The 22,093-nt window shown below is 43.1% G+C and overlaps 2 protein-coding genes across 10 annotated transcripts in view; one reads left to right on the forward strand and one right to left on the reverse strand.

Annotated features, from left to right (window-relative positions):
* Positions 1 to 13,667, forward strand: part of LOC133545261 (astrotactin-1-like) — a 167,167-nt gene extending 153,500 nt beyond the window's left edge. For 7 of the 9 annotated variants that reach the window (XM_061890663.1, XM_061890667.1, XM_061890661.1 and 4 more), the window contains exons 20-24: positions 144 to 295; positions 2,869 to 3,004; positions 9,823 to 9,923; positions 10,559 to 10,742; positions 13,197 to 13,667. In XM_061890663.1, the coding sequence (XP_061746647.1) occupies positions 144 to 295; positions 2,869 to 3,004; positions 9,823 to 9,923; positions 10,559 to 10,742; positions 13,197 to 13,425 (802 nt within the window). In that variant the 3' untranslated portion in view covers positions 13,426 to 13,667. The other 2 variants (XR_009804783.1, XM_061890668.1) reach the window with 2 other exon arrangements.
* A 3,034-nt stretch (positions 13,668 to 16,701) lies between these two features.
* The window catches only part of LOC133545222 (pappalysin-2-like), a 93,099-nt gene continuing 87,707 nt past the window's right edge, over positions 16,702 to 22,093 (reverse strand). The window contains exons 25-27 of the mRNA XM_061890617.1: positions 21,352 to 21,423; positions 18,723 to 18,821; positions 16,702 to 17,164 (exon numbers count right to left, since the gene is read on the reverse strand). Coding sequence (XP_061746601.1) covers positions 17,066 to 17,164; positions 18,723 to 18,821; positions 21,352 to 21,423 — 270 coding nt within the window. The 3' untranslated portion in view covers positions 16,702 to 17,065. The remainder of the gene's footprint in view (positions 17,165 to 18,722; positions 18,822 to 21,351; positions 21,424 to 22,093) is intronic.

Genomic DNA, 22,093 nt, shown 5'->3' on the forward strand with positions numbered 1-22,093 from the left:
AATATGAGATATAATGTATGTGACATAATATATGAGATATAATAAATGTGTTGTTTTAATGAGTGTGTGTGTGTGTGTGTGTGTGTGTGTGTGTGTGTGTGTGTGTGTGTGTATGTGTGTGTGTGTGTGTGTGTGTGTGTCAGACTGAAGCTGTCGTACGCCCACGAGCCCAGCAGCTCGTTAGTGATGATGGAGTGGAAACACACGGAGCCTCCTATTGGTGTTCGCATCAGCGATTACCTCATCAGTCAGGAGAAGGTGACGGACAGGAGCGACCACGCCAAAGTGGAGACTGGTACTTTTACTTTCACTTTCATATAGTATCATAGAATGGGATGTGACCACCACAAAGTGAAAGCAGGTACTTTCACTTTCATATGGTATCATAGAATGTGATGTGACCACCACAAAGTGAAAGCAGGTACTTTCACTTTCATATGGTATCATAGAATGTGATGTGACCACCACAAAGTGAAAGCAGGTACTTTTTACTTTCACTTTCATATTGTATCATAGAATGTGATGTGACCACCACAAAGTGAAAGCAGGTACTTTTTACTTTCATTTTCATAAAGTATCATATCAATCAATCAATGAATGCCTAGTGAGGCTATGGTGCTGTTAAGTTATTGTGGCTCAATGTGCCATTTTTTTATTTTAATGTATTATTATTTAATATATAATATTGTTTTAGTTGCTTAAGAGATATTCCTGGCTCTGAATTTGCTCATTGCTATTTTTATGTTTTTGTGCATTACTTGTTGCCGTAATCAGGTTACTCATCAGTTACTCAGTACTTGAGTAGTTTTTTCACAACATACTTTTTACTTTTACTCAAGTAAATATTTGGATGACTACTCCTTACTTTTACTTGAGTAATAAATCTCTAAAGTAACAGTACTCTTACTTGAGTACAATTTCTGGCTACTCTACCCACCTCTGAATATTTCTGTAGTTACTTTCAAGACGATTGCCTTTTTTGCATTACTTTGTATTTTGCTTGTTTTTTAACATCTGCAAAATAAACTACCAGCTTGTACAACATGTCAAATACAGAAGTAATCCACTACTTGACCATGTGACCTGTGTGTGACTCTTTAAGTACTCAGGAAGGAGAAGTAATCCACTACTTGACCATGTGACCTGTGTGTGACTCTTTAAGTACTCAGGAAGGAGAAGTAATCCACTACTTAACCATGTGACCTGTGTATGACTCTTCAAGTACTCAGGAAGGAGAAGTAATCCACTACTTGACCATGTGACCCATGTGTGACTCTTCAAGTACTCAGGAAGGAGAAATAATCCACTACTTGACCATGTGACCCGTGTGTGACTCTTCAAGTACTCAGGAAGGAGAAGTAATCCTCATTACTCTACAAGTACTGAGTAAGGAGTAGTAATCCACTACTTGACCATGTGACCCGTGTGTGACTCTTCAAGTACTCGGGAAGGAGAAGTAATCCTCATTACTCTCTAAATACTGAGGAAGGAGAAGTAATCCACTACTTGACCATGTAACCTGTGTGTGACTCTTCAAGTACTCAGGAAGGAGAAGTAATCCTCATTACTCTCTAAATACAGAGGAAGGAGAAGTAATCCACTACTTGACCATGTGACCCGTTTGTGACTCTTCAAGTACTCAGGAAGGAGAAGTAATCCTCATTACTCTCCAAGTACTGAGTAAGGAGTAGTAATCCACTACTTGACCATGTAACCCGTGTGTGACTCTTCAAGTACTCAGGAAGGAGAAGTAATCCTCATTACTCTCTAAATACAGAGGAAGGAGAAGTAATCCACTACTTGACCATGTAACCCCTGTGTGACTCTTCAAGTACTCAGGAAGGAGAAGTAATCCTCATTACTCTCCAAGTACTGAGTAAGGAGTAGTAATCCACTACTTGACCATGTAATCCCTGTGTGACTCTCCAAGTACTCGGGAAGGAGAAGTAATCCTCATTACTCTCTAAATACTGAGTAAGGAGTAGTAATCCACTACTTGACCATGTAATCCGTGTGTGACTCTTCAAGTACTCAGGAAGGAGAAGTAATCCTCATTTCTCTCCAAGTACTGAGTAAGGAGTAGTAATCCACTACTTGACATTGTGACCCCCGTGTGACTCTTCAAGTACTCAGGAAGGACAAGTAATCCACTACTTGACCATGTGACCTGTGTGTGTGACTCTCCAAGTAGTGAGGAAGGAGAAGTAATCCTCATTACTCTCCAAGTACTGAGTAAGGAGTAGTAATCCATTACTTGACCATGTGACCTGTGTGTGACTCTTCAAGTACTCAGGAAGGAGAAGTAATCCTCATTACTCTCCAAGTACTGAGTAAGGAGTAGTAATCCACTACTTGACCATGTGACCCGTGTGTGACTCTTCAAGTACTCAGGAAGGAGAAGTAATCCTCATTACTCTCTAAATACAGAGGAAGGAGAAGTAATCCACTACTTGACCATGTGACCTGTGTGTGACTCTTCAAGTACTCAGGAAGGAGAAGTAATCCTCATTACTCTCTAAATACAGAGGAAGGAGAAGTAATCCACTACTTGAACATGTGACCTGTGTGTGACTCTTCAAGTACTCAGGAAGGAGAAGTAATCCTCATTACTCTCTAAATACAGAGGAAGGAGAAGTAATCCACTACTTGAACATGTGACCTGTGTGTGACTCTTCAAGTACTCAGGAAGGAGAAGTAATCCTCATTACTCTCCAAGTACTGAGGGAGGAAGGAGAAGTAATCCACTACTTGACCATGTGACTTGTGTGTGACTCTTCAAGTACTGAGGAAGCATAAGTAATCCTCATTACTCTCCAAGTAGTGAGTAAGGAGAAGTAATGGACTACCTGCCCATGTGACCACACACAGAGAGCGTGCTGAGCTTCGTGGATGACATCTGGTCGGGCGGCAGATCTCCCTGCGTGATGTTGGCTGACATTCCCAACCTGACGTCGTCCTCCGTCAGCCTGATGGTGCGCTGCCTGGAGCCCGACACCACCTACATGTAAGATGCATGATCCACACCACCTACATGTAAGATGCATGATCCACACCACCTACATGTAAGATGCATGATCCACACCACCTACATGTAAGATGCATGATCCACACCACCTACATGTAAGATGCATGATCCACACCACCTACATGTAAGATGCATGATCCACACCACCTACATGTAAGATGCATGATCCACACCACCTACATGTAAGATGCATGATCCACACCACCCACATGTAAGATGCATGATCCACACCACCTACATGTAAGATGCATGATCCACACCACCCACATATAAGATGCATGATCCACACCACCTACATGTAAGATGCATGATCCACACCACCTACATGTAAGATGCATGATCCACACCACCTACATGTAAGATGCATGATCCACACCACCTACATGTAAGATGCATGATCCACACCACCTACATGTAAGATGCATGATCCACACCACCTACATGTAAGATGCATGATCCACACCACCTACATGTAAGATGCATGATCCACACCACCCACATGTAAGATGCATGATCCACACCACCTACATGTAAGATGCATGATCCACACCACCCACATATAAGATGCATGATCCACACCACCTACATGTAAGATGCATGATCCACACCACCTACATGTAAGATGCATGATCCACACCACCTACATGTAAGATGCATGATCCACACCACCTACATGTAAGATGCATGATCCACACCACCTACATGTAAGATGCATGATCCACACCACCTACATGTAAGATGCATGATCCACACCACCCACATGTAAGATGCATGATCCACACCACCTACATGTAAGATGCATGATCCACACCACCCACATGTAAGATGCATGATCCACACCACCTACATGTAAGATGCATGATCCACACCACCTACATGTAAGATGCACGATCCACACCACCTACATGTAAGAAGCATGATCCACACCACCTACATGTAAGATGCATGATCCACACCACCTACATGTAAGATGCATGATCCACACCACCCACATGTAAGATGCATGATCCACACCACCTACATGTAAGATGCATGATCCACACCACCCACATATAAGATGCATGATCCACACCACCTACATGTAATATGCATGATCCACACCACCTACATGTAAGATGCATGATCCACACCACCTACATGTAAGATGCATGATCCACACCACCTACATGTAAGAAGCATGATCCACACCACCTACATGTAAGATGCATGATCCACACCACCTACATGTAAGATACATGATCCACACCACCTACATGTAAGATGCATGATCCACACCACCTACATGTAAGATGCATGATCCACACCACCCACATGTAAGATGCATGATCCACACCACCTACATGTAAGATGCATGATCCACACCACCCACATATAAGATGCATGATCCACACCACCTACATGTAAGATGCATGATCCACACCACCTACATGTAAGATGCATGATCCACACCACCTACATGTAAGATGCATGATCCACACCACCTACATGTAAGATGCATGATCCACACCACCCACATGTAAGACGCATGATCCACACCACCTACATGTAAGATGCATGATCCACACCACCTACATGTAAGACGCATGATCCACACCACCTACATGTAAGATGCATGATCCACACCACCTACATGTAAGATGCATGATCCACACCACCTACATGTAAGATGCATGATCCACACCACCTACATGTAAGATGCATGATCCACACCACCTACATGTAAGATGCATGATCCACACCACCTACATGTAAGATGCATGATCCACACCACCCACATGTAAGATGCATGATCCACACCACCTACATGTAAGATGCATGATCCACACCACCTACATATAAGATGCATGATCCACACCACCTACATGTAAGATGCATGATCCACACCACCTACATGTAAGATGCATGATCCACACCACCTACATGTAAGATGCATGATCCACACCACCCACATGTAAGATGCATGATCCACACCACCTACATGTAAGATGCATGATCCACACCACCTACATGTAAGATGCATGATCCACACCACCTACATGTAAGATGCATGATCCACACCACCTACATGTAAGATGCATGATCCACACCACCTACATGTAAGATGCATGATCCACACCACCTACATGTAAGATGCATGATCCACACCACCTACATATAAGATGCATGATCCACACCACCTACATGTAAGATGCATGATCCACACCACCTACATGTAAGATGCATGATCCGCACACAAGAACGTGCATGTTGCAGGAACATTGTGTTTGTAAAAATGCGCCGGGATGGAAACCGAAAGTTAACTTGCTGTATGTGTGGGGCACACCAACATTCCAGTCCACGGTCACAGGTGGTGAAATATTGCCTTAACAACTACATCCATCAATCCATCCATCTTCTTCCGCTTATCCGAAGTGGGGTCGTGGGGGCAGCAGCCTAAGCAGAGAAGCCCAGACTTCCCTCTCCCTAGCCACTTGGTCCAGCCCCTCCCGGGGGATCCCGAGGTGTTCCCAGGCCAGCCAGGAGACATAGTCTTCCCAATGTGTCCTGGGTCTTCCCTGTGGCCTCCTACCGGTTGGACATGCCCGAAACACCTCTAGGGAGGCGTTTGGGTGGCATCCTGACCTGATGCCCAAACCACCTCATCTGGCTCCTCTCCATGTGAAGGAGCAGCGGCTTTACTTTGAGTTCCTCCCGGATGGCAGAGCTTCTCACCCTATCTCTAAGGGAGAGCCCCGCCCCCCGGCGGAGGAAACTCATTTCGGCCACTTGTATCCGTGATCTTATCCTTTCGGTCATGACCCAAAGCTGATGACCATAGGTGAGGATGGGAACGTAGATCGACCGGTAAATTGAGAGCTTTGCCTTCCGGCTCAGCTCCTTCTTCACCACAATGGATCGGTACAACGTCCGCATTACTGAAGACGCCGCACCGATCCGCCTGTCGATCTCACGATCCACTCTTCAGCCACTGGGGAAAAAGACTCCTAGGTACTGGAACTCCTCCACTTGGGGTAAGATCTCCTCCCCAACCCGGAGATGGCACTCCACCCTTTTCTAGGCGAGAACCATGGACTCAGACTTGGAGGTGCTGATTCTCATCCCGGTCGCTTCACACTCGGCTGCGAACCAATCCAGTGAGAGTTGAAGATCCTGGCCAGATGAAGCCATCAGGACCACATCATCTGCAAGAAGCAGAGACCTAATCCTGCAGCCACCAAACCGGAACCCCTCAACGCCTTGACTGCGCCTAGAAATTCTGTCCATAAAAGTTCTTAACAGAATCGGTGACAAAGGACAGCCTTGGCGGAGTCCAACCTTCACTGGAAACGTCTCTGACTTACTGCCAGCAATGCGGACCAAGCTCTGACACTGATCATACAGGGAGCGGACTGCCACAATCAGACAGTCCGGTACCCCATACTCTCTCAGCACTCCCAACAGGACTTCCCGAGGGACACGGTCCAATGCCTTCTCCAAGTCCACATAGCACATGTAGACTGGTTGGGCAAACTCCCATGCACCCTCAAGGACCCTGCCCAGAGTACAGAGCTGGTCCACAGTTCCACGACCAGGACAAAAACCACAGTTCCTCCTGAATCTGAGGTACACCTGAATATACCTTACCGGGAAGGCTGATGAGTGTGATCCCACGATAGTTGGAACACACCCTCCGGTCCCCCTTTTTAAAGACAGTGACCACCACCCCGGTCTGCCAATCCAGAATTACACGCGATGTTGCAGAGTCTTTTCAACCAAGACAGCCCCACAGCATCCAGAGCCTTAAGGAACTCCGGGTGGTTCTCATCCACCCCCGGGGCCTTGCCACCGAGGAGCTTTTTAACTACCTCGGCAATCTCAGCCCCAGAAATAGGAGAGTCCACCACAGATTCCCCAGGCACCGCTTCCTCATAGGAAGACGTGTTGGTGGGATTGAGGAGGTCTTCGAAGTATTCCCTCCACCGATCCACAACATCCGCAGTGGAGGTCAGCAGAACACCATCCGCACCATACACGGTGTTGATAGTGCACTGCTTCCCATTCCTGGGGCGGCGGATGGTGGTCCACAATCGTTTCGAAGCCGTCCGGCAGTTGTTTTCCATGGCTTCCCCGAACTCCTCCCATGTCCGAATTTTTGCCTCCGCGACAGCTGAAGCCGCACACCGCTTGGCCCGTCGGTACCTGTCCACTGCCTCCGGAGTCCTATGAGCCAAAAGAACCAGATAGGACTCCTTCTTCAGCTTGACGGCATCTCTCACTGCTGGTGTCCACCAGCGGGTTCTAGGATTACCGCCACGACAGGCACCAACAACCTTGCGGCCACAGCTCCAATCAGCCGCCACGACAATAGCGGTGCGGAACATGGTCCACTCGGACTCAATGTCCCGCACCTCCCTCGTGACATGTTCAAAGTTCTCCCGGAGGTGGGAATTGAAACTCTCTCTGACAGGAGACTCTGCCAGACGTTCCCAGCAAACCCTCACAATGCGTTTGGGCCTGCCAGGTCTGTCCGGCATCCTCCCCCACCATCGCAGCCAACTCACCACCAGGTGGTGATCGCTAGAAAGCTCCGCCCCTCTCTTCACCAGAGTGTCCAAAACATGAGGCCGCAAATCCGATGACACAACTAAAAAGTGGATCATGGAACTGCGGCCTAGGGTGTCCTGGTGCCAAGTGCACATATGGACACCCTTATGTTTGAACATGGTGTTTGTTATGGACAATCTGTGACCAGCACAAAAGTCCAATAACAAAACACCACTCGGGTTCAGATCCGGGCGGCCATTCTTCCCAATCACGCCTCTCCAGGTTTCACTGTGGTTGCCAACATGAGCGTTGAAGTCCCCAGTAGGACAAGGGAATCACCCGGGGGAGCACTTTCCAGTACTCCCTCGAGTGTACCCAAAAAGGGTGGGTACTCTGAACTGCTGTTTGGTGCATAAGCACAAACAACAGTCAGGACCCGTCCCCCCACTCAAAGGTGGAGGGAAGCTACCCTTTCGTCCACTGGGTTGAACTCCAACGTGCAGGCTTTGAGCCGGGGGGAAACAAGAATTGCCACCCCAGCCCGTCGCCTCTCTTTGCCGGCAATGCCAGAGTAGAAGAGAGTCTAGTCCCTCTCGAGAGAAGTGGTTCCAGAGTCCTTGCTGTGCGTCGAGGTGAGTCCGACTATATCTAGCCAAAACTTCTCTACCTCGTGCACTAGCTCAGGCTCCCACCCCCCCAGTGAGGTGACGTTCCACGTCCCAAGAGCTAGCTTCTGTAGCCCAGGATCGGACCGCCAAGTGCCCTGCCTTCGGCTGCTGCCCAGCTCACATTGCACCTGACCTCTATGGGTGGTGAGCCCATTGGAGGGGTGACCCATGTCGCCTCTTCGGGCTGTGCCCGGCCGGCTTTAACCATCGTGCCCCACCTCCGGGCCTGGCTCCAGAGGGGGGCCCCAGTGACCCGCGTCCGGGCGAGGGAAATCTGGGTCCTTCATAATATGTAATTATTATATTTAATATATTCTACATGGTCTTGGACAAATTCATAATCTGTCATAACAATATGTGATATTAATGTTTTATCATGTGTAATAACAATGTAACAACAGTCTGTAATAACAATGTGTAAAAACAGTGTGTAATATTAATGTTTTATCATGTCTAATAATAGTGTGTAATAACAGTGTGTAATAATTGTGTAATAACAATGTGTAATAACAGTGTGTAATATTAATGTTTTATCATGTCTAATAATAGTGTGTAATAACAGTGTGTAATAATATTGTGTAATAACAATGTGTAATAACAGCGTGTAGTATTAATGTTTGATCATGTGTAATAACAATTTAATAACAATTTGTAATAACTGTGTGTAATAATGTAATAACAATGTGTAATGATAATGTTTAATAACAATGTAATAGCAGTGTGTAATGATATTTTGTAATAACAATGTAATAACAGTGTGTAATAATGTAATAATGTGTAATGATAATGTGAAATAACAATGTGTAATAATGTAATACTGTGTAGTAATAAATAATGACAATGTTTAATAACAATGTAATAACAGTGTGCAATAACAATGTGTAATGAACATGTGTAAGGATTTGTAATAACAATATGTAATAATAATGTGTAATTACATTGTTTAATAATGTGTAATAACAATGTGTGATAATAATGTGTAATAACAGTAAATAATAACAGTGTGTGATGATAGTGTGTAATAATGTAATAACAGTGTGTAATAACAATGTAACGACAGTGTGTGATAATAATGTGTAACAACAGAAAATAATAAGTGTGTGATGATCGTGTGTAATAATGTATTAACAGTGTGTAATAACAATAGAATGACTGTGTGTCCTATCAATGTGTAATAACAATGTAACAAAAGTGTAATAACAATGTGTGTAGGTTCAGGCTGTGCTGTGGGAAGTAGACAATGTGTAATAACAATGTAATAACACTGTGGTAGGTTCAGGCTGTGGGCAGTAGGCAATGTGTAATAACAATGTAATAACACTGTGGTAGGTTCAGGCTGTGGGCCGTAGACAATGTGTAATAACAATGTAATAACACTGGTGGGTTCAGGCTGTGGGCAGTAGACAATGTGTAATAACAATGTAATAACACTGGTAGGTTCAGGCTGTGGGCAGTAGACAATGTGTAATAACAATGTAATAACACTGTGATAGGTTCAGGCTGTGGGCAGTATACAATGTGTAATAACAATGTAATAACACTGTGGTAGGTTCAGGCTGTGGGCAGTACACAATGTGTAATAACAATATAATAACACTGTGGTAGGTTCAGGCTGTGGGCAGTAGACAACACTGGGAGGCGGTCCAGTCCCAGTGAGGTGACCATCAAGACTCCATGTCCAACTGTGGACGACGTCAAGGCACAAGGTCAGCCACTGACACTTATTGATTATTGATCAATACTCCCAGGTGTCTGATGGCCAATAGGAACACTCATTGATGATGAACATTACTACACTTAGTGAGGACATGTTAGCATTGTGAGTGATGTTAGCATTGTGAGTGATGCTAAAGGAGGGTAATGTTAGCATTGTGAGTGATGTTAAAGCAGGGTAATGTTAGCATTGTGAGTAATGTTAGCATTGTGAGTGATGTTAGCATTGTGAGTGATGCTAAAGCAGGGTAATGTTAGCATTGTGAGTAATGTTAGCATTGTGAGTGATGCTAAAGCAGGGTAATGTTAGCATTGTGAGTAATGTTAGCATTGTGAGTGATGCTAAAGCAGGGTAATGTTAGCATTGTGAGTAATGTTAGCATTGTGAGTGATGCTAAAGCAGGGTAATGTTAGCATTGTGAGTAATGTTAGCATTGTGAGTGATGCTAAAGCAGGGTAATGTTAGCATTGTGAGTAATGTTAGCATTGTGAGTGATGCTAAAGCAGGGTAATGTTAGCATTGTGAGTAATGTTAGCATTGTGAGTGATGCTAAAGCAGGGTAATGTTAGCATTGTGAGTAATGTTAGCATTGTGAGTGCTGCTAAAGCAGTGATGTGATGTTTGCAGAGATCTCAGACAAGATCTACAACTTGTTCAACGGCTACACCAGTGGTAAGGAGCAGCAGACAGCCTACAACACCCTGATGGACTTGGGTGCACCCACCCTGCACCGGGTGCTTTACCACTACAACCTGCGCTACCACACCTTTGGAGAGTTCACCTGGAGGTGTGAGGACGAGCTGGGACCAAGGTACATACACCATCTATACATCATCCATACACCATATGTACACCACCTATACACCATCTGTACACTACCTGTACACCACCTATACACCATCTATACACCACCTATACACCATCTGTACACCACCTATACACCATCTATACACCATCTGTACACCACCTATACACCACCAATACACCATCTGTACACCACCTATACACCATCTATACACCACCTATACACAATCTATACACCATCTGTACACCACCTATACACCATCTATACACCACCTATACACCATATATACACCACCAATACACCATCTATACACCATCTGTACACCACCTATACACCATCTATACACCATCTGTACACCATCTATACACCATCTGTACACCACCTATACACCATCTGTACACCATCTATACACCACCTATACACAATCTATACACCATCTGTACACCACCTATACACCATCTATACACCATCTATACACCACCTATACACCATCTGTACACCACCTATACACAATCTATACACCACTACACACCATCTATACACCACTATACACCATCTGTACACCATCTATACACCACCTATGCACCATCTGCACACCACCTATACACCATCTGTACACCACCTATACACCATCTGTACACCACCTATACACCACCTATACACCATCTGTACACCACCTATACACCACCCAAACACCATCTATACACCATCTGTACACCACCTATACACCACCTATACACCATCTATACACCACTATACACCATCTATACACCACTATACACCATCTATACACCACCTATACACCATCTGTACACCACCTATACACCATCTGTACACCATCTATACACCACCTACACCATCTATTTATACACAATATTCATACAGCATACAGACAGTAATTAGAGTATTTACATAATAATTACACAATATTCATACAGTATATACTCAATATTTATCCAGTATCCACACAATATTTACATGATAATTACTAAGTATTTACAAAATATTTACACGGTACTTATACAATATAAATGTACATAATATTTATGCAGTATTAACACAATCCTTACACAATATTTACACAGTATTTATACAGCATTTAGACAGTATTTACACAATATTTGTACAGTATTTACACAATATTTATATTCTATTTACATGACAGAGTATTTACACATTATTTGCATAGTAATCATACAGTATACACACAGTATTTATGCAGCATTTTCACAGTATTTATATAATATTTACATGACAGAGTATTTGCACAGTATACTGTACATAATAGTATTTATACTGTATATACACAGTATTTGTGTATATACACATTATTTATACTGTGTATATACACATTATTTGTAGTGTATATACACAGTATTTATACTGTGTATATACAGTATGTGTACAGTATTTATACAGCCTGTAGAAAGAAAGTGCTAAAGTGCCAGAGCCCTTTAAAGAATGTGTTTGTGTGCAAAGTGTGTCAGCATTAAAGAAAGTGTCCAAGTGCAAAAGTGCTAAAGCTCCTTCTGGAATGTTGTTGTGAGCTTTTCTAGCAAAGTGTGTGAGGATTGAAGAAAGTGCTAAAGTACCTTAGAGGATGTTTTTTTTGTGCTTTTCTAGCAAAGTGTGTGAGGGTTGGAGAAGGTGCAAAAGTGCTAAAGCTCCTTGTGTTTGCAGGAAAGCGGGCCTGATCCTGTCCCAGCTGCAACAAGTGTCCCCGTGGTGCAAAAGTGCTAAAGCTCCTTATGTTTGCAGGAAAGCGGGCCTGATCCTGTCCCAGCTGCAACAAGTGTCCCCGTGGTGCAAAAGTGCTAAAGCTCCTTGTGTTTGCAGGAAAGCGGGCCTGATTCTGTCCCAGCTGCAACAAGTGTCCCCGTGGTGCAAAAGTGCTAAAGCTCCTTGTGTTTGCAGGAAAGCGGGCCTGATCCTGTCCCAGCTGCAACAAGTGTCCCCGTGGTGCAAAAGTGCTAAAGCTCCTTATGTTTGCAGGAAAGCGGGCCTGATCCTGTCCCAGCTGCAACAAGTGTCCCCGTGGTGCAAAAGTGCTAAAGCTCCTTATGTTTGCAGGAAAGCGGGCCTGATCCTGTCCCAGCTGCAACAAGTGTCCCCGTGGTGCAAAAGTGCTAAAGCTCCTTGTGTTTGCAGGAAAGCGGGCCTGATCCTGTCCCAGCTGCAACAAGTGTCCCCGTGGTGCAAAAGTGCTAAAGCTCCTTATGTTTGCAGGAAAGCGGGCCTGATCCTGTCCCAGCTGCAACAAATGTCCCCGTGGTGCAAAAGTGCTAAAGCTCCTTGTGTTTGCAGGAAAGCGGGCCTGATTCTGTCCCAGCTGCAACAAGTGTCCCCGTGGTGCAAAAGTGCTAAAGCTCCTTATGTTTGCAGGAAAGCGGGCCTGATCCTGTCCCAGCTGCAACAAGTGTCCCCGTGGTGCAAAAGTGCTAAAGTTCCTTGTGTTTGCAGGAAAGCGGGCCTGATCCTGTCCCAGCTGCAACAAGTGTCCCCGTGGTGCAAAAGTCTCCTCCAGGAGGCCAAGGTGGGTCTTCGCAGGATGTCTCTCCAGTTCTTGTCCTGCCGCTACAGCGACACCAAGGTGAACTGGGCAGACCTGGACCAGGACCTGCACAAGTCCTGTGAGCAGCAGACGCTAACTGTCACCTACAACGACTACGGCCAGCCCAAGGAGTTCTGATGCGGTCGCTGCTACCACAACTGCTGACTGCTGGCTGATCTTTACAAGGAACTAACTTCCATTATTCCAGGAAAACTTTGTGCTAACTTTAAATTATTGTTTTGCTTACTTTGTACTTTAATGAATGTTACTGATACATCTTATTAATTACTGTTGATGATACATCTTATTAATTACTTGTAAAGTACATATATATATATATATATATGTATATATATATATATATATATATATATATATATATATATATATATATATATATATATATATATATATATGTATATATATATATATATATATATATATATATATATATATATATATATATATATATATATATATATATATTTATTTATTTGCTGGTCTTATACTGGCATTGAAGTCCTAAAAACACAAGATGGCGTTATAGTACACATCTCAGTCTCACACCAGTACATACAGTATGTACAGTACATACAGTATGTACAGTACATACAGTATGTACAGTACATACAGTATGTACTGTACATACAGTATGTACTGTACCTAGTGTGTTTTCAGGTATTTAAATGTCTTGTGTGATATGTTCTAGTAGTAAAACGCAGTAAAAGTGATTCTTCTGTAGTACTTTTAAAATACACTTGTTACTCTGATTGTTTACTTCTACTTCAGTGCTTGACTCTTTTACTCCATCCTGTGTATTTCTACTACTATGTACTACATTCTATGTACATTCTACAGTTACACTCTACTCCATCCCGTGTATTTCTACTACTATGTACTACATTCTATGTACATTCTACAGTTACACTCTACTCCATCCCGTGTATTTCTACTACTATGTACTACATTCTATGTACATTCTACAGTTACACTGTACTCCATCCTGTGTACTTCTACTACTATGTACTATATTCTATGTACATTCTACAGTTACACTGTACTCTATCCTGTGTACTTCTACTACTATGTACTATATTCTATGTACATTCTACACTACTACTATGTACTACAGTGTGCTCCTCTGCTCAGGAGTTGACTTAGATGGACTTCCTTCGTGGTTTATTTCCACTCAATATTCACATTTGGTTGTAAGTACACTGGATTGACAAAGTACTCACAGTACACGCACAATAAGTACTTTGTGGTCTTGAAGTACTGCGCCAGTTGCATCAATAAACCATGAAGGAGGCGACAGTACGTCAACCTGTGAGCTGACAAAGTACTGCAAATACGTGTACAAGCAGTATTTCACACACAGTATTTGTGTACTGTGTACTGCAGTGTACGTGACACATGCAGTACAAATAAAAAAGAAGGTAGATAATGTAGCTAATAAAGAGTATTGTAATATATGAGTCGTTGCTGTCTGACTTTGAATCTTGTTGGACTAACTGAAATATCTCTCAGTAGTACTACTAACACTGCATGATAAATGTACACAGTATTACAGTACTGCTACTTTCAATAAAGATGTGAGATTTGGCTGTGCGAGTCTTTTTTTGGGGAAAGGGTGTTAAAAATGTCCCTGTGAAAAATGTCCTTCACCGAGTCAGTCTACATCGCAGCCCTTAACCTTCCCCGCTGTGTGGGTCAGTGTACGTGGCAGACCTTAACTTTCCTTGCTGTGTGGGTCTGTGTACGTGGCAGCCCTTAACCTTCCCCGCTGTGTGGGTCAGTGTACATGGCAGCCCGTAACCTTCCCCGCTGTGTGGGTCAGTGTACGTGGCAGCCCGTAACCTTCCCCGCTGTGTGGGTCAATGTACGTGGCAGCCCTTAACCTTCCCCGCTGTGTGGGTCAGTGTACATGGCAGCCCGTAACCTTCCCCGCTGTGTGGGTCAGTGTACGTGGCAGCCCTTAACTTTCCTTGCTGTGTGGGTCAGTGTACATGGCAGCCCGTAACCTTCCCCGCTGTGTGGGTCAGTGTACGTGGCAGCCCTTAACCTTCCCCGCTGTGTGGGTCAGTGTACGTGGCAGACCTTAACTTTCCCCGCTGTGTGGGTCAGTGTACGTGGCAGCCCTTAACCTTCCCCGCTGTGTGGGTCAGTGTACGTGGCAGCCCTTAACCTTCCCCGCTGCGTGGGTCAGTGTACGTGGCAGCCCTTAACCTTCCCCGCTGTGTGGGTCAGTGTACATGGCAGCCCGTAACCTTCCCCGCTGTGTGGGTCAGTGTACGTGGCAGCCCTTAACTTTCCTTGCTGTGTGGGTCAGTGTACATGGCAGCCCGTAACCTTCCCCGCTGTGTGGGTCAGTGTACGTGGCAGACCTTAACTTTCCCCGCTGTGTGGGTCAGTGTACGTGGCAGCCCTTAACCTTCCCCGCTGTGTGGGTCAGTGTACGTGGCAGCCCTTAACCTTCCCCGCTGCGTGGGTCAGTGTACGTGGCAGCCCTTAACCTTCCCCGCTGTGTGGGTCAGTGTACATGGCAGCCCGTAACCTTCCCCGCTGTGTGGGTCAGTGTACGTGGCAGCCCTTAACTTTCCCCGCTGTGTGAGTCAGTGTACGTGGCAGCCCTTAACCTTCCCCGCTGCGTGGGTCAGTGTACGTAGCAGCCCTTAACCTTCCCCGCTGTGTGGGTCAGTGTACGTGGCAGCCCTTAACCTTCCCCGCTGCGTGGGTCAGTGTACGTGGCAGCCCTTAACCTTCCCCGCTGTGTGAGTCAGTGTACATGGCAGCCCGTAACCTTCCCCGCTGTGTGGGTCAGTGTACGTGGCAGCCCTTAACTTTCCTTGCTGTGTGGGTCAGTGTACATGGTAGCCCGTAACCTTCCCCGCTGTGTGGGTCAGTGTACGTGGCAGCCCTTAACCTTCCCCGCTGTGTGGGTCAGTGTACGTGGCAGACCTTAACTTTCCTTGCTGTGTGGGTCAGTGTACGTGGCAGCCCTTAACCTTCCCCGCTGTGTGGGTCAGTGTACGTGGCAGCCTTACCCTTCCCCGCTGCGTGGGTCAGTGTACGTGGCAGCCCTTAACCTTCCCCGCTGTGTGGGTCAGTGTACGTGGCAGCCCTTACCCTTCCCCGCTGCGTGGGTCAGTGTACGTGGCAGCCCTTAACCTTCCCCGCTGTGTGGGTCAACATCTGACATTACTGACGTTTATCCCTTCTTCGCTCATCTTGGCGGACTTAGACGTGGTCTGAGAACAACGCTGGCCACAAGAACCTTGTGATCCATCCCAAACCTCACCCTAAGAACTCAGGCTATGCTTTCAGTCGGTGCCGTGACCCGGATCGGTCCTCTTCGGGAACCAGAACGGACACTTTGAAGCACTTTTGATTGAACCAGATAAGCAGGAAATATGATCAATCAAAAATGTATTTATTGTGACTATAAAATAATACAATAGAGTACACATTACTCGAACGTGAGTACTACATTCCATGGCAGATAATAGTTGCTAGTCTAAAGCTAATCCAACAACATAAATGTTAGCCTCGGCTAAAACCAAAACCTGATAAATAAAGAAGATGATACTTCATAGTATGATATAGTAGTATTGCTGCACAGTACATCATTAATACCCAACTTCAACAATAATAGCAGGATTAAAAACTTCTGAGTTTCTATATTAGCAATGATGCTAATACTTGTTGGGTTTTTTTACAAGAATGTCCCCATATATAAAAACATTTAGTTTGTTTATATTATTTGTAGACGTTCATGTAACTATTGGATCCCTTCCAGGTTCTTGCTTAGGTTCTCCTGGGCCTCGGGATCCAGGCAAGTGCACTGGTCTTGGTGGCAGTCCGCCCCAAACTGGACCACCTGTCCAGGAACAAGTTACAGTTGAAAACAAGTTTTTTATGGCATTGGTGTGGGCAAAAGGGGTGTGGCCAAATGGAGTGTGGTTTTGAAGTATTTACCAATTGTCCCTATGTGGGTCCAAGGAGGTCTTATAAGAACCTGATAATGTGGAGGGTCCCTGGCCCCGACCCTGGATTGTTGTTTGGATCACCCACCACAATTACCTTTTCTGGAGGACCTTTATTGCGAAATCCTATATTAACCTTTCTGGAGGACTTTTATTGTGAAATGCAATGGTTACTTTTCTGGAGGACTTTTATTGTGAAATCCTATATTCACCTTTCTGGAGGACGTTTATTGTGAAATGCCATGGATACTTTTCTGGAGGACCTTTATTGCGAAATCCTATATTAACCTTTCTGGAGGACTTTTATTGTGAAATGCAATGGTTACTTTTCTGGAGGACTTTTATTGTGAAATCCTATATTCACCTTTCTGGAGGATGTTTATTGTGAAATGCCATGGATACTTTTCTGGAGGACTTTTATTGTGAAATCCTATATTCACCTTTCTGGAACACTTTTATTGTGAAATACCATGGTTACCTTTCTGGAGGAGGTTTATTGTGAAATGCCACAGTTACCTTCCTGGAGGACTTTTATTGTGAAATCCTATATCTACGTTCTGGGGACCTTTATTGTGAAATACCATGGTTATTTTTCTGGAGGACTTTTATTGTGAAATCCTATATTCACCTTTCTGGAGGACGTTTATTGTGAAATGCCATGGATACTTTTCTGGAGGACTTTTATTGTGAAATCCTATATTCACCTTTCTGGAACACTTTTATTGTGAAATACCATGGTTACCTTTCTGGAGGAGGTTTATTGTGAAATGCCACAGTTACTTTCCTGGAGGACTTTTATTGTGAAATCCTATATCTACGTTCTGGGGACCTTTATTGTGAAATACCATGGTTATTTTTCTGGAGGACTTTTATTGTGAAATCCTATATTCACCTTTCTGGAGGATGTTTATTGTGAAATGCCATGGTTACTTTTTTGGAGGACTTTTATTGTGAAATACTATATTCACCTTTCTGGAAGACTTTTATTGTGAAATGCCATGGTTACTTTTCTGGAGGAGGTTTATTGTGAAATGCCACAGTTACCTTCCTGGAGGACTTTTATTGAGAAATCCTATATCTACGTTATGGGGACCTTTAGTGTGAAATGCCATGGTTATTTTTCTGGAGGACTTTTATTGTGAAATCCTATACTCACCTTTTTGGAGGACTTTTATTGTGAAATGCCGTGGTTACTTTTCTGGAGGACTTTTTTTGTGGAATCCTATATTCACCTTTCTAGAGGACTTTTATTGTGAAATGCCATGGTTACTCTTCTGGAGGACTTTTATTCTGAAATCCTATATCCACCTTTCTGGAGGATTTTTATTGTGAAATGACACGGTTACTTTTCCAGAGGACTTTTATTGTGGAATCCTATGTTCACCATTCTGGGGGACTTTTATTGTGAAATGCCATGGTTACTTTATTGGAGGGCTTTTATTGTGACATTACCTTCCTGGAGGAGAGTGTAGAAGGGCAGCAGTCACCACCATCATAGTGGCAGTAGGCACGGTTGTTGACCGTGTCGCACCACCCGTCTCCACCAAAAGGCTGCACACACACACACACACACACACACCACCAAGAACAACGCTTAAATAATTTTCCTCAAACTTCTGATGTAAAGCACCATCACATGTGACTATTTAAAAGCACTGTCACATGTGACTATTCAAAAGCAACAAGTGACTATTCAAAAGCCACATGTGACTATTCAAAAGCCACATGTGACTATTCAAAAGCCACATGTGACTATTCAAAAGCAACAAGTGACTATTCAAAAGCCACATGTGACTATTCAAAAGCAACATGTGATTATTCAAAAGCCGCATGTGACTATTCAAAAGCCACATGTGACTATTCAAAAGCAACATGTGACTATTCAAAAGCAACATGTGACTATTCAAAAGCCGCATGTGACTATTCAAAAGCCACTTGTGACTATTCAAAAGCCACACGTGACTATTCCAAAGCCACATGTGACTATTCAAAAGCCACATGTGACTATTCAAAAGCCACATGTGACTATTCAAAAGCCACATGTGACTATTCAAAAGCCACATGTGACTATTCCAAAGCCACATGTGACTATTCAAAAGCAACATGTGACTATTCAAAAGCAACATGTGACTATTCAAAAGCAACATGTGACTATTCAAAAGCACTGTCACATGTGACTATTCAAAAGCAACAAGTGACTATTCAAAAGCCGCATGTGACTATTCAAAAGCCACTTGTGACTATTCAAAAGCCACACGTGACTATTCCAAAGCCACATGTGACTATTCAAAAGCCACATGTGACTATTCAAAAGCCACATGTGACTATTCCAAAGCCACATGTGACTATTCAAAAGCAACATGTGACTATTCAAAAGCAACATGTGACTATTCAAAAGCAACATGTGACTATTCAAAAGCACTGTCACATGTGACTATTCAAAAGCAACATGTGACTATTCAAAAGCAACATGTGACTATTCAAAAGCCGCATGTGACTATTCAAAAGCCACATGTGACTATTCAAAAGCCACACGTGACTATTCCAAAGCCACATGTGACTATTCCAAAGCCACATGTGACTATTCAAAAGCCACATGTGACTATTCAAAAGCCACATGTGACTATTCCAAACCCACATGTGACTATTCAAAAGCCACATGTGACTATTCAAAAGCAACATGTGACTATTCAAAAGCAACATGTGACTATTCAAAAGCAACATGTGACTATTCAAAAGCACTGTCACATGTGACTATTCAAAAGCATTGTCACATGTGACTATTCAAAAGCACTGTCACATGTGACTATTCAAAAGCATTGTCACATGTGACTATTCAAAAGCAGCAACATGGATTCTCTTAATTAGATCTTCTTTCCAAGAAGTTGTAACACAAGTTTTAATGTTTGAAGTTTTTATAATAAATCGACTTGAATACCACTACTAACACTACTACTTCTACTTTAGTACCACTACTACAACTACTTTAGTACCACTACTACTACAACTACTACTACTACTACTACTCCTTCTACTACTAACACTACTACCACTACTACTACTTCTACTTTAGTACCACTACTACTACTACTACTGCTACTACTACTTCTACTACTAACACTACTACCTATACTACTACTACTACTTCTACTTTAGTACCACTATTACTATTATTACTACTAACACTACTACAACTACTACCACTACTACTATTACCACTACTAACACTACTACTACTATCACTTCTACTACTACTAACACCATGAACACTCCTACTACCACTACTACTACCACTACTAACACTACTACTACTACCATTACCAGTACTACTACCAGTATTACCACCACTACTATGACTACTACTACCAACACCACCACTACTACTACTACTAACACTACTACAACAACTACTACTACTAATTCTACTACAACTACTACTACTAACACCAGTAACACTCCTACTATCACTACTACTATTACTACTACTAACACTATTACAACTACTACCACTATTACTACTACTAAAACTTACTACTACCAGTACTACCACTACCAGTACTACCACTACTACTACCAGTATTACCACCACTACTACAACTACCACTACTATGACTACTACTACCAACACCACTACTACTACTATTACTACTGCTGCTACTACTACTACTACTATTACTACCACTACTACTACTACCACTACTACTACTTACAAAAATTGTACTACTACTACTACTACTAACAATACTTTGACTCCTACTAAAACTACTACAATTTGTGTACTTCAGCTATTTATGATAAACAATCATGTTTGTGCTACACATAAATTGTATTTATTGTACTATACTGTAACTACTACTACTACCATTATTACTACTACTAATACTGCTACTACTACTACTAGCAGTAGTACTACTACTACTACAAGGTGAGTAGTGGAGCAGGTTATGATGAAGCGTGGTGTTTTTGCCACAGCTTGAATAAGAAGAGTTGAAGTAGGAGTAAAAGGTGGATGATGATGATGATGATGATGAGTTGAAGAAGAGAAGGTGTGTGAGAGTTGTGATTGATGCTGTATTACTACCTCACAGGAGGGGGTGCAGTAAATAGTGGCGGGGTCTGGGTACCACCTCTTCATCCCTGTGCACACCACCTTCTGCAACCAAACACACACACACACACACACACACACACACACACACCTTCACTACACTAATACAACAAGTACACAACACAAACAAATACTACAAATACATAAGAGAAAGAAGTAGTACAAGAACATAAGAGAAAGAAGTAGTAAAAGTACATAAGAATAATGTGTGTATGTAGTTTTTACACCAACACTGAGCAGCATCGGAACCTCCATTTACAAACACGCTCAGCATTGGAACCTCTATTGTTGAACATATCCATCTACACACTTTTACATGTACACCATGTCTACTGCATGTACTAGATGTACTAAATGTGTGTGTGTGTGTGTGTGCACATACATCTCCTTCACTCACTCATTCATTCAGTCCTTCATTTAATCATTCATTCAATATTTCATCTAGTCCTTCATTCATTTATTCATTAAATCCATGAATTATTCATTCATTCATTCATTGAGTCAGTTATTCAGTCATTCATTCAGTCCTTCGTTTAACCATTCATACAATCTTTGATTTAATCCTTCATTCATTAAAAAAATCAATCGTTCATTAACTAAAACATTCATTCATTCATTCATTCATTTAACCATTCATTCAATCATGCATTTAGTCCTTCATTCATTCAATCATATGTCATTCACTCAGTCAATAATTTAGTAACTCATTCATTCA

Source organism: Nerophis ophidion, linkage group LG28, assembly GCF_033978795.1.
Source record: "Nerophis ophidion isolate RoL-2023_Sa linkage group LG28, RoL_Noph_v1.0, whole genome shotgun sequence".
NCBI lineage: Eukaryota > Metazoa > Chordata > Actinopteri > Syngnathiformes > Syngnathidae > Nerophis > Nerophis ophidion.